At 41.3% G+C, this 16396-nt stretch overlaps 2 protein-coding genes across 20 annotated transcripts in view; one reads left to right on the top strand and one right to left on the bottom strand.

Moving 5' to 3' along the window:
- Positions 1–1097, bottom strand: part of TRIML2 (tripartite motif family like 2) — a 61419-nt gene extending 60322 nt beyond the window's left edge. For 13 of the 14 annotated variants that reach the window (XR_004282174.1, XR_004282175.1, XR_004282173.1 and 10 more), the window contains exons 1-2: positions 1009–1097; positions 413–589 (exon numbers count right to left, since the gene is read on the bottom strand). The gene's annotated coding sequence lies outside the window, so the exon portion shown is untranslated. Of the gene's footprint in view, positions 1–412; positions 590–919 lie in introns of all 14 variants that reach the window. The other variant, XM_032328897.1, reaches the window with a different exon arrangement.
- A 6593-nt stretch (positions 1098–7690) lies between these two features.
- Positions 7691–16181, top strand: TRIML1 (tripartite motif family like 1). Of its 6 annotated transcripts, none has more exons than XM_032328890.1 (8): positions 7691–7713; positions 8653–8720; positions 9548–9881; positions 10124–10219; positions 11115–11345; positions 12587–12609; positions 12801–12898; positions 14899–16181. In XM_032328890.1, the coding sequence occupies exons 2-8, from the start codon at positions 8686–8688 to the stop codon at positions 15447–15449; spliced, it is 1368 nt and encodes a 455-aa protein (XP_032184781.1). In that variant the 5' UTR covers positions 7691–7713; positions 8653–8685; the 3' UTR covers positions 15450–16181. The 6 variants fall into 6 exon arrangements, with proteins under 6 accessions (XP_032184781.1, XP_032184780.1, XP_032184782.1 ...); XM_032328889.1 differs by having other exon boundaries at positions 7696–7739; XM_032328891.1 differs by lacking the exon at positions 9548–9881 and having other exon boundaries at positions 7702–7713.
- Positions 16182–16396: the final 215 nt, after the last annotated feature.

Raw genomic sequence — 16396 nt, forward strand, 5'->3', positions numbered from 1 at the left:
TAGAACTATACAAATATAAGTTATAGCACACTTAGGCAGGACTTACAGGGTGAAAATGACTCCTAGTCAAAAAGCATCTTTTGGGGCTCCCAAACCTCCATGATTGACAGCTCAGGGATAGGAAAATAATTTAAATGCATATCACATTAAAAACCCAAAGTAGTAAGATTGAGACTGAAAGACAAGACAATCTTACCTCAAAGATTTCCGTCTCCTTCTCAGTGGTAAACACAGTGAGGCTCTTGTTCCCAAGAGAAAAAACAAATCTCACGAAGGAGCATCAGATCTATTACACAGACCCTCTTCAGTTTCTCTTGGTTAGGATCACATATGAGTTTTTAAGTCTATTTCCAGAGGATTTTGTTATCTCAGCCATCATCCCTACCTGCGGGCTACACCTCCAATCTCTCACCTTGTACATATCCTTGACCTTGAGGTAGGTGCAAGGCGGGCTTTCCTTCCAGCTTCTTAAGAGACACTCATAGCAAGACCTGTGTCCACATTCAGTTGCAAATGGTTCAAAAAGCATAAGCAGCTAGAACAAGTCAGCTCTTTGAGGAAGCCTGGTCAGTTGGAGGTGGCCATTGTCCTTTTCAGTGGAGGCAGAGAAAGATTAAGAAGGGGAAACAAAAATCATTCATTCCAATCCACTCTTTGGCAGGAGCAGGGATTTGTCTTTGGCACTGGCTCACAATCACATTCCTTCATCCTCTCTTGCCACTCATGGCTGTGTTTTTATTTTTTAAAAAAAATTTTAAAAAAGATTTTATTTATTTATTTGACAGAGAGAGATCATAAGTAGGCAGAGAGGCAGGCAGAGAGAGAGAGAGAGAGAGGGAGAAGCAGGCTCCCTGCTGAGCAGAGACCCACTGAGCCACCCAGGCACCCACGGCTGTGGGTTTTTAAATGCCATTCTTACTCCGTTGAGAAGTTGTCTGGGACTTTAAAGGCCCTGCTCCTGATTCTCTCAGATACTCTTCACCCCCTATGTCCATGCTGGGGACTCACCTGCAGCTGCTCTGGAACCTCATGTGTGCGGCATAGTTTTGCTAAAGTTGTGGTTCTCAAACATTGTTGCACAGAATTACCTGGAGAGCTGTAGCTATGGTGACACCTTTGTGGCTTCCAAACTTTAGAATCCAAACATCAGAATCACGTGGGCCTCTGGTTAAGGAACAGATTGCTGGACTTCCCCCCCCCCCCCAAATTCTCATTCAGTGGGTCTGAGTTGGGGCCCAAGAGCTGACATGTCTAACAAGTTGTGGTGATGCTGAGTCCAGGTCCTCCATTCCAATCAGGGCACTAGGAAATCAATCAGAATCTCTTGGAAGAAGCCATGGGCTTCAGGTGTTTTCAGGTGATTCCATACGCAGCTAAGCTTGAGAACTACAACTCTAAGACTAGAAGGATTTAAAGGAGGCATGATGGGGCACTCAGAAGGAAGCATATGTAAAACGTGAATCCTAGCCCAGCCTGAGACCACAAAATAGGCTTTGTGCCCCAGTTGCCCGGCCGGCGAAGACTTTAGTCTTTTAGGGAGTGTACCATCCCTGATACCCCTAAAAATCTTTCTTTAGTTTTCCTTAACTTTTCAACCAGGATCACAGCAATACTGCCTGCCTCCCCAAGGTTACAGCTCCTTACAGGCCTTCAGCTTTTAGTTCTCCGTAGTTTTCCCCAGTGACACACAGGGTCTCATAAATGGCATGAATTGCTTTGGTTCATGAGCTCCTATGGCTAGGACCCACATTCTTTAAAATTCTCTCCAACTATATTGGCACTCAAAGGCCAAGAAAGGACTAGGATGGTGAAGGCAGCACCAATTTTGTTTCTTCCCAAGAGATCCCACTAGCTCTTTTAAAAAGCTATGTCTCCGTCCATCATGGGGAATATAGTCAATACCGTAATAACTTTGAACAGTGACATAAAATAAGTAAGAAGTTGTGTCATTATAAACTTACATACCTCAAAGAGAGCGCCCTCTGACCCTAACACCTGGGGTTGCAAACAACATATAAACTTGTGAGGAGCGCCCCCTGGCTGTCTCTGGAGCCCATTACCATTAGATAGATGGGAGAGGCTGGAGAGACTCAGCCAGCCCTTTAGTGCCGGCTTGACTGGAGCCTTGCGCAATCAGCAAACCAGTGTTTGGTCACGGCTGTAAACACTTGGAGTTTAATATTTGTGGCACAATAGAAGCCTTGCTCTGTGGGTACTAGCATGGACTCTGCAGTGAGGCCACCTCTGTGGATCTAGGGCAAGGTTCGTAACCAGTTTGTTTTCTCACCTGTAAACGGTGCTAGGATACCCTCGTCATAGGGCTGCGGGGGGATTAAATGAGTAAATATATTAAAGGATTGAGAAGGGTGCCTGGCACGGAGCCAGCACACTCTATTTGTATTAGTCAGTCTCATGGGTCCCCCCCCCCCAATAAAAATACTGGTTTATGATGAGAGATTAAGAATTTATAAACAAACTTTAAGATTTTCTTGAGAGACAAGTAGACTTCCCCATTAAAAGGATGGGGACCTACATGTATAGACATAAGCAGCAGTTTCCTACCTATAAAATACTAGTCTAATAGGGTTGATTGTTCATATTTATGTAATCTACTGGGTATAGTACACCACCAGCTATGTGAAGATGTTTCATAATTCCTGCAGGATTAAGTGACAGACAAAAAGGGTGTCCTGTGATAGGAGTAGGACAAAAACAAGTGACCTTTGCACTCTTAAGTTTTTTTATTTGTATTTATTTTTTTTTTTTTTAAGATTTTATTTATTAATGAGAGACGGAGAGAGAGAGGCAGAGGGAGAAGCAGGCTCCCCAACTGAGGTGGGACTCTATCCCAGGACTCAGGGATCATGACCTGAGCCCAAGGCAGGTGCTTAACCGACTGAGCCACCGAGGTGCCCCTTAAGTTGTTGTTTTGCTTTGTTTTTGTTTTTAAGAAAAATCTAGTCTTATCCTTTATGGATGGTAATCTTAGTCGCCTAGTAGCTCAAATTATCTGTAATAATCTCAAGCCCCATAATCCTCATTAAAAAGGAGAAAGACGTTAAGAGTCTCTTAGCTGTCCATCTTCATTTTAGACTATGTCTTTTTATTCTTCATTGACAATATGTGTTTGAACGGCTTTTAAAAAGTTTTCTGTTTCTATCCCAACTCCTACAGTTTCTTTGGCTTCTCTTTTCATCTTTCTAAGAGACAAAGGACATAAACCGCCCAGCATGAAGCCGGGAGCAAGTACCTTTCCAGCAGTTAACTTTTCATAAAGCAAAGGGAGGAACAAGAAAGGGTCTACTCTAGAGAAAAACAAACAAACAAAAACACCTCCCCTGAAATTCTTGTTTGTGGTCAAAAGTCTGGAAGCGGACTCCCCACCTGCGTCTGTCAGCAGGCATGATGGCTGGGTTGCAGCTTTTCATAGGAATCCTGAATCCTGAAGTTTACAGCACCAGGGCTCCTTTCCTGATGAGCAGGCCTCCAGGTATCACACTGGTCAGACCAACCTGCTACCCATAAAAGAATCAGAGAGGTGACTATTTCCAAGCTGAACTGGTTTTTAAAAACTATTTCTGAGACAAAAAGAATGTTACAGTAGAGACTTTTTGTTATTATAATATTTTGACCCACTGTCAAAGCGTCTTTTATTCTTCAAATTTACCAAAAATTTTCTCACTTCTAAATAGTAGCTGTCCTTTTGTATGAAATGTACGTAAGCCCTTAGTTTAAGTCAAATGCAGTTTCTCCCAATAAGTTTTCCCTGATTGTTCCAGCACTAAAAATGCCAAAATTTTAATAAATTTAAATACTCCATGTGTGCTTCAAGCACACCTCTTTAAATCTTTGCAAGATTTTTTTTTTTTTTTTTGCACATATACCTCCTTCTCCCAAAGAAGAGAAATGACTTTTAGTCATATTTATATCACTTGCTGAGGTTCAATATCTAGTAGTTACATAAAAACTATGTTGAAATCATAAAGCCACTACCAACATTTTATTATATCACAGCTGAAACCAATCCTCTGAGATATTTTTATCCCTCAACCTGAAGAAAATCACCTCATTAATTGGTTTACTGCAAGTCACACCTCATGTTTCTTTGCTCCTGCCCTATTCCCCAAAATTTCTTTACTGCCAAAATGTTGAAAACACATTAAGAAGTTAGAAAGAGAGAGAGAGAAAAACTATATTTTTATACAAAATTTTATAAAATAAAGAAGTAAAAGTGATGCCTTCCAATTCTCCAATTCCACTGTAGCAGTATTTATCTTTCCATATGTTTTCTTTCCTTTTAAATGTTATTTTATTGTGGTAAGAACCCTTAACATGAGATCTACCTTCTTTACAAAAATTTAAGTGTGCCGTATAATACTGTTAATGATAGGCACACTGCTGTTCAAGACATCTCTGGAATGTCTTTACTTTGCCTAACTGAGACTTTATGCCCCTTGATTAACATCTCCCCATTTCTGTCTTCTCCTGGCCTCTGGCAACCACCATTTCCTTTCTGATTCTGAGTCTGTTTTTTCTATTTTTATTTTTTTTTAAGATTAAAAAAAATTTTTTTAAGTAATCTCTACACCCAATGTGGTGCTCAAACTTAGAACCCCGAGGTCAAGAGTCGCACGCTCCACTGACTAAGCCAGCCAGGCGCCCCTGAGTCTATTTTAAAGTAACATACTTCATGTCAGTGGAACTTCCAGGATTTGTCCTTTCGTGACTGCCTTATTTCACATAATATGCTCTCCTCACAGTTCATCCAATGTTGTCACTTACCACAGAATTTTCTTCTTTCCAAAGGCTGAATACTATTCCCCGTGTATATATGCACAGTTTCCTTGGTCCTTTCATATATAAATGGGAATTTAGGTTGTTCCCACATCTTAGCTTTTGTGAATAAGGCTGCAGTGAACACTGGAGAGCCAACACCTCTTCCAGAACTTCAGTTTTCTTTCGGATGAATACCCAGAAGCAGGATTGCTGGCTCCTGTGACAGTTCTATTATTAATTTTTGAGACAACTCCATCTTACTCTTTATGGCAGCCACATCGTTTTGCGTTCCCACCAATAGCGCACAACAGTACCAATTTTTCCACATCCTTACCAATGTTTGTCTTCTTTCTTTCTTTCTTTCTTTCTTTCTTTCTTTCTTTCTTTCTTTCTTTCTTTCTTCTTTTCTTAATGTATAGTGGTCATCCTGACAAATGTGAGGTGATAACTCATTGTGGTTTTGATTTATGGTTCCCTGATGATTAGTGGCATCGAGCATCTTTCCAAATACCTATTGGTCTTTTGCGTATGTTTTTTAGAGAAATGTCTATTCAAGTCTTTAGCTCATATTTTGTATTGGGCAACTGGGTTTTTTTGCGGGAGGGGGGGCTATTGATTTATAGGACTTCCTTATGTGTTTTGGAAATTAATCCATTCTGATACATGGTTTGCAAATATTTTCTTCTATTCCAATTGTTACCTTTTCACTCTGTTGTTTCCTATGTAGTGCAGAAGCTCGTTAGTTTGACGTAGTCCCATTTGTCTATTATTGTTCTTGTTGCCTGCGCTTTTGGAGTCATATTCATGAAATCTTTTCTTCCTTCCTTCCTTCTTTCTTTCTTCTTCTTTGTTTTTGTTTTTGAGAGGGAGAGTGTGTGTAGGTGCAAGCAGTGGGGGAGAGGAAGAGAGAGAGAGAGAGAATCTTAAGCAGTCAATCTCACCACTCTGAGATCATAACCTGAGCTGAAATCAAGTCAGATGCTTAACTGACTGAGCCACCCAGGCACCCCAGAATCCATACTCTTTCTATGCCTTCATGTACACAGATGCATTTTCAATATCTATAGCATGACCTCATTTTTGAAGGGAAAAAATACATATATAACCTATTTTTTATTATTTATGCTTAAACTATTTGTCGGAGTAAAAATGTATTCTCCTGTTAATACCATATAATGATATCATATCATGTCAGTGTGTATATACTGATCTGTCATTTCTAAAATGGCCATTTAGTAGTAAGAAAAGCTATATTTTTTAAAGAAGAACTATTATTTTTAAGTATATATTTATGTAAGCCCTTTTTTTGTAATTTGTGACTAGGTACTTTATGCATGTGTTCCAAATTCTCTTTCCCAGAATGTAATGAAAAAAATAAAGTTATTTTATTTACTTTGCTGTATAAAAGTATTTAATTTCTATTTAAATTTATTAATCTTTTCTTTAGTGGTGTCTAAGCTCTGACGCATGCTTTAAAAAGTCTTTTCCAAGTAGTCTATTTTAAATTTCTATGTTACCAATTATCTCCTCTTATGATGTGCTTCATTTTTTGGACACAATAATTGACCACATATTTAACAAATATTCTCCTCACTTGCTAAATAGATGTGGGGTACTCTAGAACAAAAACACATTCAAAAATAAAATAATATAAATAAGGTAAAAAAAATACAATACAGAGGGAAATAATAGGAGTATAAATTCATGACTAGAGTGAGGAAAATACACACATACACATACGCACACACACATACACACATCTGGAATACACATTGGTATAAGTTGTTAGGTAGAGATCCAACTTTGTCTATTTTTTTTTTCCAGATGGCTACCCCCTCTTGTCCCAAACCAGTTGTTGGATAATCTATCTTTTCCATACTGATATGAAATGACAGACATATTTTTTAGTATATGTGCTGCCGAAGCGAGCACAACAGACATATTTTTTAAACCAGGCTTTCAAGCAATATGTTTTTCAAATAAGTCCCCATCTAGCCCACTGCCTTCACCAATAAGGACGCTCTCTCTATTTGTTAAGATTCATCTTTTCCATGTGCTCCAGCCCTAATAACATGTGGGTGGCAGTTGTGACTGTGGACCCCTTAAGGTATTCCTACTGTCACCTCTCTCTGCAGGAGACAGGTCAGAGAAGAAGCTCTACGTTGTTGATCTCAGAAATCATGTCTGGCAGTGCAGTGTCCTGAAGATTGGTATAATGTATTTTGGGATGGCTGGCCCACTCTTTTTCTATGAGTTATGTATAAATTTCTTTATCTACGAATTAAGCGCAGTCAGTGTGTTGTGAGAGAGGGGAAAGAAGTCTGTATCACCAGTAATAAGTGGAGTCAGCGATTCAAGATACCAGTCACAACATCACACCACCATAACAGCTGTCCAGTTTCCTACTGAAACATTTGAGCAATGTTCATTTTATTGAAAGACCTGGAACATTTCAACCATTCCCAAGTCAGCAAGTGAGAAGCAATGTAGTACATGGACAAAAGAGAATGACTAGTCCTGACTTGATTCATGTAGTAAGCAAGTAGTCAGGGGACCAACTCAATTTATCTCAGTTTTCTTCTCTATCTATAGAAAGTAGTTGGACTATATAATTCTTGGTTTCCAGCTAGATAAAAGACTGTGATTCTATAAGAATATGGTTCCTATATTTTTTTCATTTAAAACTTATTTACAAAGAATTTGAGACCTTGCTATATACAAAGAATTCTTCTAGTTACTGATGAGTAGGATACGTTCATTCTGTTAAGGAGTTTATGAAAAGAGTTTGCTTGAAAGAGGGACATAGGGTGGAACAGATCAGTGTGACTTGAACTTAGAACATCCCAGTTTCCTCATTCCAAATTGGAATATAGGATCTGTGATGCCCCATATTTCTATTGTATTCTAATCCTGGCCAGTGTTAAAGTCTCCTTCTAGGTTTGTAGGGGAATAACACACTGAATGTAGGTGGTAGTTCATAAATCCTTTTTTTCAGTGAAGGTGGTTAGTGTTGTTACAGGTTTTTTGGTTTTGTTTGTTTGTTTGTTGCAAGACCCTTACTTAAGACTAACTCCCAAACAATATTGTGAAGCTGTACCTCAGTTACTAGGCTAGAAGGAGCCTAAGGAGTAGAGGCTTAATGACCTCAAACTGGGGCTATCTCTCTTTCTATCTAAATTAGTATAACTTTGTTGCATTTTGCTGCTGTTGTTGGTTTTTGTAAATTCTCATCTCAGTAATTTACAAATGCTACACAAAGGACATATGATTAAAACACTGGGATTAATAACTTCAGAAAGATGAGTTTTGACTAAGAGAAAGGAACATGGAGAAAAAACATTTCAGTCCAGAAAACTTCTTTTTACAAAAGTTCAATATATGAAAACACCCAACATCCTGTTGGAGATAAGAGGGAAAGAAGAATCAGTGGGACTCATGAAAGTCAAAAAGAAATCAACAAAAAAGTATGAGTGATGGAGACCCATGGGTGGTTGTCAGTGCTGGAGTGTGACAGGCTAAGAACAGAAATAAAGTATGAGGAACTTAGTGGGAGGGTGAAATGGGCTAGACTTCAAGGAAGAGTTTTTGAGTTTTGCACTTTCTGGCAGAGAGTGAGCAGTGGTAGGCCATGACAAGTACTGCCTCAGATCCATATGGCAATGGAAATGTGTAGTAATAATCTCAGTGGTCATTGTAAATAATCTCTATACTATACATTTTTTTCCCTAGGTCTAAAAATATCTGAGCATTGGATTTCTTTTCAGTAAGAATTGATAGGGGGTTTAAGAAGGCCTAGTTTCAAAGAGTGAAAATAAGTGAACAAAATTATATTTACACTATAGTACAATTTTTTTTTTTTTTCCATCAACTCCACAGTGTTGTGGACTCTTGAAGTAACACCCAACAAGAATGATGTTTTACATGCTGCTTATGGTGGTGGACAGGTGAGTATCAAGGTCTGTAGGACAGAGCAATAAATATAACTCTGGTAATCCTTTGTACATTTAAAGTCAGGGAATATTTCAATGGATTCATTCTCATTTTGTTGGGTTGAATAAAATTAAATAAAAGCACACAGTACCTGATTAAGGAGCAGAAAGATTTTTAGGCTTTGGTCAAGCACATAAAAAGGGCCTAATGAGAGGAGGAATATATGTTACAATTTTCTGCCTTCAGTTGCTCAACTAGATTCTATTAGTGGAGTTTTCTAAAAGATTTGGACCATATTTCCAATTTAGATATTATTAGAGTTCATTGTAACTTAAATCTCTGTACTGGCTTACACCAAATTACCTAACCTTCCAGCCTAAAATCAATGTACCTAGATGTTTTCCTGGTGCTATATCTTTATACACACACATACACACACTGTAGCCCACTCTTGAAAGCAGAACTTTGTTCAAAGCAAGTACCCTCAGTACCCAGCATAAAGCTTGCACAGTGAAATATTCCTTGAAAATTTGGGGTTGATTATGAACCCAGTGTACAAGGGTTCCACATTAAGTCATAATTGGCTTTGTGTTGGGACAGTATGTGCCAACTGGTGAAATCAGGCACAGAGGAGAGTAAGAGTTTCTTGTATCAACAGCGTAACAACTGATCACCCACCTGTTATTCAAAACAGTAGAACGCCAGGGAGGACTTTTCTAATGCTGGTATAGAGGCGTGCCCTTGCCTTGATGTCCTTATTGGAGAAAATGTCTACAGCAGATCTGATGGAGAATCTGAGGGAAGAACTGACCTGTTTCATCTGCTTGGACTATTTCACCAGCCCCGTGACTACTGAGTGTGGACACAGTTTTTGTCTAGTGTGTCTCTTGAGGAGCTGGGAGGAACACAACACTCCTTTATCCTGTCCTGAATGCTGGAGGTCCTTGGAGAGCCCACACTTCCAGCCCAATGAGCGTTTGGGGAGGTTGGCTGGCATCGGCAAGCAGCTCCGATCCCAAGTGCTGCAGAGTGAGGGTGAACAAGACATCAATGGGAGAATGCTGGCAGGCACTAAGGTGTTCTCTGAGGATGGGCAGTGTGTAAACATTTTCTCAACTCAGTGTCATGGAATAAACAGATCGCATCCTTTGAGTGAGGCTGAAGAGCGTCACAAAGTAAGATTGGCTGCTCAGTATACATCTCAGAATATAAATCCTGTTCCATCATTTATTCCCATAACATTCTCTATTGGTGATGATTATGATGCTGGTCTCCAGGCACCAGACCACAAACTTGGTGTGGATCCTGCCTCACCCTTTGTGCTAGATCCCGCTCATCTTGTGTTCACTGGTTCTTGAGGTTTCTTCACAAGCTGGTGCTCTGCTCATTTGCCACAGAGAATTTGTTTCTATTGCAGGAGAAACTCCAGGAAATCCTAAATCTTTTGCATAAGAAGAGAAAGGAAACTCAGGTTGTATTAACCCATGAGAAGGAGAGAGTAATACTGTGCAAGGTCAGTATCTGTCTTAATTTGGGTCTTGTAGATGATTCTATGAGGGAGACTGGAGGGCTACTTAGTGAAATACCAGGGGAAAAAGACACAATTTTCTAATCACAGTCCTACAGTATGCAGTGTCCTTAGTTTGGGCAGTCTGCTTCTGCTTGTCCACCTGGGAATCCCAAGACTCAGTTCAAACAATTCCCCCATCCCCAGGCCTGCTTATTTATTTATTTTTTCCTTCTTGGTCCACCCATACAACTTGATGGCTACCTCTATTATGGCTCTGATTATAATTACTTAAAATTATAAGTTATAGACAACATAGGATGAAAATCCATAGAAAAGGAATATCTCAAATGCTTTTAGGGAAAAAAAAAGAGTGCAAATTAAAAAAAAAAATAAAGACAAAGGGAAATAAAGGCCAAATAATAGTTTGGATTAATACACCTGAACAAATGCTTGACTTTGTCACAGATTTGAAGTTGAGGTGTTTAACAAAGATTTAACTGTTTAGTTAAATACTTAAAAAATATGTGTATCTGATTCTCCCAATACACTGAGTTCTTAAATGGGAGTGTTTGTGATGTGCATCTCTATTTCTAGGATGTGATCCAATGTCTACCTTCATTGGATATTTAGGCAATATCCACTAGAATGACAGCCTTCTGGGAATAGAAGATTTGGTTTTGTTTACTACGGTGTATTTTGTACCAAAATATCACGCTATCTACCCCATTACTTAATACTTATGTGTTACTTAATTACTTAATACTTAATATATGTTGTGTGTCAGGCTTCAAAACTTGTCACAGCAGAACTCTAGGACTTTGTAAGGATTGAAAATCTACATAGGCATTTCTGCTGCTAACTTTATTATATCATTCCTGTGTGTGTGTGTTGACGGCAGGAAGAGACAAAGGCCTGTAAACAGGTTGTTGTGTCAGAATATGCAAAAATGCACCAGTTTTTGAAGGAGGAGGAGCAGCTGCAGCTCCAGTTACTGGAAAAGGAGGAAAGAGAGAACATGAAGAAACTAAGGGACAACGAGATCAAGCTGACCCAACAAACAAGAAGCCTGAGCAAAATGATTGAACAGATAGAGTCCACATGTCTGAACTCCATTATAGAATCTTTTGAGGTAAGAATGTTGGGAAAAATCAATGGAATAACAACAACACTGTAGTAACCCATAATTTTTCAAGCCATGCAAAATAAGTTTTTATTTACCTGAGAAACTAAGTTCTGGCCCCCAAACAGTGTTTCTTGAGAATTAATTTTTTTTTTTTAAGATTTATGTATTTATTTGACAGAGAGAGGGGACAGACAGTGAGAGAGGGAACACAAGCTGGGGGAGTGGGAGAGGGAGAAGCAGGTTTCCCGCTGAGCAGGGAGCCCGATGTGGGGCTCGATCCCCAGATGCCAGGATCATGACCTGAACTGAAGGCAGTCACTTAATGACTTAGCCAGCCAGGCACCCCAAGAATTAATATTCTATAGTATAAATAAAGTCTTGAAGAGAAAGAGAAAAAAACAAAAACAAGACAGTGGAATACCTATCCAAACCAAGTCTGATGAAGAGTCCAATTTCTGCTCTGCTTGCTTGTCTGCAACTTCAGCTTCATCCATTATTTTAAGTTTAATGAACATTTCCTAGGTGCTGCTGGCACATTAAATTCTATCGTCACAAAGACCTGATGAAGTTAATTATTGTTATATGCACTACAGGTGATTGTTGTCTACGATGTGGGTTTATAGCAGCATGCCTTCATTAATTCAGACCCACAGCAGTTAGGAAATTTGCCCGTCAGAGAGCTAATCGGTGATCGAAATGAGGTATTCGGTATGGAGCCTGGATTCTTCATCTTTGCTCGGCGGCCTTCCTGGGCTCCTGCTTTATTCTCCGGGGCCTCTGTAAACACGAGCTGTGGGACTCGGCTGCGACTGTAGTTCTCCTTCCTAGACTCGCTGGTGATTTTCCAGAAACCCACTCCACCTGCACACAGGCTTAGCCTCAGCGCTCAGAGGGCCCCTTGTTTTTGCCCATCTTTGACTCCCTGAGGCAACGGAGATTCCCCCGGGCTCCTACGTCAGCATGTCAGCATCAGGTTCTCTTGACAAAGTGATGGTATGAGGGAAAAAAAAGGACAAAGTAGTCTAGTCATTGTGAGAACCATCCCCTGTTCGTAGGAGACCCCTGTCCCCCAGCCCGGGAAGGAGCTGGGGATGTTTTCCTACCCCATGCTCGCCCACTCAGGGTGTTCTAAAGCCACGGAAAGTGGTTTCTGTGAGATTACCAAGGATTAGATTCTGTCTCTGGATTCTGGCTTTGCTAGAGATTGAAGTGCACAGATACTAACCCTCTTTCTTTTATTCCCTTAGGATGTGAAAGGCACCCTGGAAAGGTAGGTGTGCATTCCATGTCCAGTGGACCTGTGGGTATAAGTGATAGGGCTGCACTGCTGTGGAGATCAGGTTGTGAGAGTGGGGATGAGAGTGTCCAGCTGTTGGGGCAAAACGAGCGGGACCCTCATGTTGGAGCAGGTCACACGGTCCGTGCAGGGGACATAGAGTGACGGTCTCTGCCCTCTTGCAGGACTGAGCCACTCTTGCTTCAGTGTCCAGAGGCCACCACCACGGAACTGACTCTCTGCCGCATCACTGGAATGAGGGAGATGCTAAAAAAATTCAGCAGTAAGTCTGTCTGATTTGCCAAACCTCCAGGGATTTGCGGAGTTAACTTCAGGGTGTACTAAGGAATGCAAAATCGAGCTTTAAGGCAGTTTCCTCTGACATAGACTGTTCACCATCTGCGTGCCAGGCTCTCTCACAAAGGCACCCTGAGTCAGCAGGAATCATCAGGGAGGGCTGGGGCCACAGACCCTCTCTGTTCTGGAGCAGACAGAAGCACACTTGATTGATGTCTCATCTGCCTTTGTTTTCTGTCTAAGAAGTCCTGGCACTTCCTTTGTTTGTTTTTATGGTTCTGTTTTGTCCATTTCTTCCTCTTGCCTATACACACACACCTCCTCAGGGGTTTCTGCATTTCTACCTCTGTTCTTGTCAGCATAAAAGCTACTTAAACTTGAAAGTTCTCATGAGGCCACATTCAAACAATCCTTTTATTTAACAAAAAAAAAAAAATTTAAGGTTTATTTATTTGAGAGAGAGACACAGAGACAGAAGTGAGGTGGAGGGGGGCAGAGGGAGAGAGAGAGTCTCAAGCTGCCTCTAGGCCCAGTGCAGAGCCAGACTCGGGGCTTGATCTCAAGACCCTTGAGATCATGACCCAAGCCTAAAACAAGAGTCAGATGCTTAGCTGACTATGCCACCCAGGTGTCCCTCAAACTATTCTTTTAGAATGCTCTAGATATTTAGACTGGCTAAGACCAAGAGAGGTTAGCCTTAGTTTTCAACTTTTACCTGCAGAGGTAAGACAATCTGGCCTTCAGGGGAAGGTCTGATGGACTTTGGAATCGGTAGAAATTTGGTAAGTGTGTACTATATGCCCCACACCATGCTCTTCAGTTCTAAGTTTTCTCACAGTGATGAGTAACAAGCTTGCCTTTGCTTTTATAGAACTTCCAGTGGAACTCAGGAGACAGATGTTCATCCCAAATAATGAGTGATGATTAGGATTTGATCTATAAGTAAGAGTATGAAATTGTGTGGTAGGGGCACTTAGTCTTGTCTTGGGGTCAGTGATGGTTGGAGGCCTCTTCTGTGACCTCCTCTCAGAAGATAGGAGAGGGGAGTCTCTCACTGGTTCACAATGTACTTACCGACTGGTCTTGGCGCGGGGAGGGTCTCACTAACTTAGAGGAGCCTGTGTTGAAGCCTGACATAATGAAACCTGCCCACTGGAACCTGCTGTGCAAACACTCAGTGATCTTGTAATCTTGGTCAAGTTTCCTAACCTCTGTGAGCTTCAGTTTCCACTTTTATAAAGATGGGAGTGGGAGGAAATGGCATGATTAAGTGAGATACGGTACAGAAAATACTTGGCAGGTAAGCAGATGTTCAGAGGAGAAGTGTCCCTGTCTCTGTCTCCCCCCCGCAGGTGGAGAACCACAGCCAACCTTGGCTCAAGTGACTACAAATGACAGAGTGTGCCTCGTGTGGATAAATAGCTCTGAGTTTTAAACCTGTGCTCTGAACAGAACTACTTCCACTCCATTATATCAGAGACCCCTCTCTTCCCTCTCAGACATGCTAAACGTCACCATCCCCAGGACTTACATCTGTGTCTTTTTTTTTTTAAAAGATTTTATTTATTTATTTATTTATTTGACACACACAGAGAGAGAGAGAGAAAGAGAGAGAGAGATCACAAGTAGGCAGAGAAGCAGGCAGAGAGGGGGAAGCAGGCTCCCCACCGAGCTGAGAGCCAGGTGCAGGGCTCGATCCTAGGACCCTGAGATCATGACCTGAGCCGAAGGCAGAGGCTTAACCGACTGAGACACCCAGGTGCCCCACATCTGTGTCTTTTGAAGAATTTACCCTTGGTGTTCATGAAATCGTGCGAGAAGGGTTCAGAGATTCTGCTCTGAGCAAAACAAAACTCTATACCACACTCACCTCAATCATACATATTTTAAAGTAGGATTGGAAACTAAGAATTTAATTTAAATTCCACATGTATAGGAGGGTTTTCAAGAATGGAAGGGAGCATTCACTCTCTTCTCCTCTCGCAGCAGATATAACTCTGGATCCAGCCACAGCCAATGCCTATCTCGTCCTGTCTGAGGATCTGAAGAGTGTGAGGCACGGAGGAGTCCGACAGCACTTACCAGACAATCCCGAACGATTTGACCAGTCAGCAACGGTGCTGGGCGCTCAGATCTTCACCTGTGGGAGACATTATTGGGAGGTGGAAGTGGGCAACAAGACTGAATGGGAAGTGGGCATCTGCAAGGACTCAGTGAGCAGAAAGGGCAATCTCCCAAAGCCACCGGGGGACCTCTTCTCACTTATAGGCTTAAAAATTGGAGATGATTATAGTCTTTGGGTCTCATCACCTTTAAAAGGTCAACATGTCAGAGAGCCTGTGCATAAGGTTGGTGTTTTCTTAGACTATGAGTCTGGACATATAGCATTCTACAATGTGACAGATGAGTCCCTTATCTACAGCTTTCCTTCGGCCTCTTTCCAGGAGGCTCTCAGGCCTATCTTCTCCCCTTGCCTCCCAAATGAGGGGACGAACACAGGTCCTCTTACCATCTGCTCACTGAACAGTTATGTCTGAGGAAGATACCCCGGAGCCTTCACTAAGGATGAGGTCTAAGAACAACAGATGATTATTAATTAAGATGATTAATGCAATGGCACTATTAACATCAGGTGATCTGAAAGGAAAGCCCCACCCCCCACCCCACCGAAGAGTTTCCATTAACTTGAGCCACAATCAACAGCCAAATTGGACAGCCAACTTTCAACACCATAGAAGGCCGATCATATCCCGTCTTTAACCAAATTCATTATTTAGACTGCCCCACATATATGCTGGTCACTAAAATTGTAGAGATAGAACTCGCCCTCATTATCCCCGACCCCACTGTCATAGGCCAGTTTTATAAATATATGTCGTGTTTATGAGTGTATTTATTTATTTGACTCTAAAGGAGAACTCTGCTGTTTGAATGTGTCTTTGTTCTATGTGCAGAGCTCTGAGTGCTGGGGCAATCCTAACTCCTCTGGGGCTGGGATGCGGGGGGGCGGACAGAAGTAAGGGTGTTCTTTTCAGGGTTGATGAGAGGGACTCATGACCCAGCCTCCACTAAAAAGTTGCCTTTCTTCCCATCCCATGAGGCCTGGAATATCCGCCCTCAGGAAGGCTTATGTCTTTGGAATGCGGCAAATATAGGCGTGGATATCATATTATTCATGTCTCCATACCCATAAGAGGCTGGAACCTTCTGTGAATATGTTCAAAGATCACTGAGCAAAGTCTCTTTTCAATAAATGTATCAAGGCGGTGGGTGCCAAATGACTTCACTGAATTTTTTATAAGGTTATTTTCTGTGCTTTTGCTACTTGCTAGGAGCAGAAGGCTTTTAATCACTGGAAGGGGAAATCAAGTCTACTCTCCATTCCAACATGCTAGGGTTTGTGAAGAAGTTTTGTGAGCAGATCTTCTTTTGGCTGCTCTCAGATAACCTTCTGCTGGAGGTCTGCCCTTATGTGCCCCATTCT

Source organism: Mustela erminea, chromosome 21 (assembly GCF_009829155.1).
Source record: "Mustela erminea isolate mMusErm1 chromosome 21, mMusErm1.Pri, whole genome shotgun sequence".
NCBI classification, from domain to species: Eukaryota; Metazoa; Chordata; class Mammalia; order Carnivora; family Mustelidae; genus Mustela; species Mustela erminea.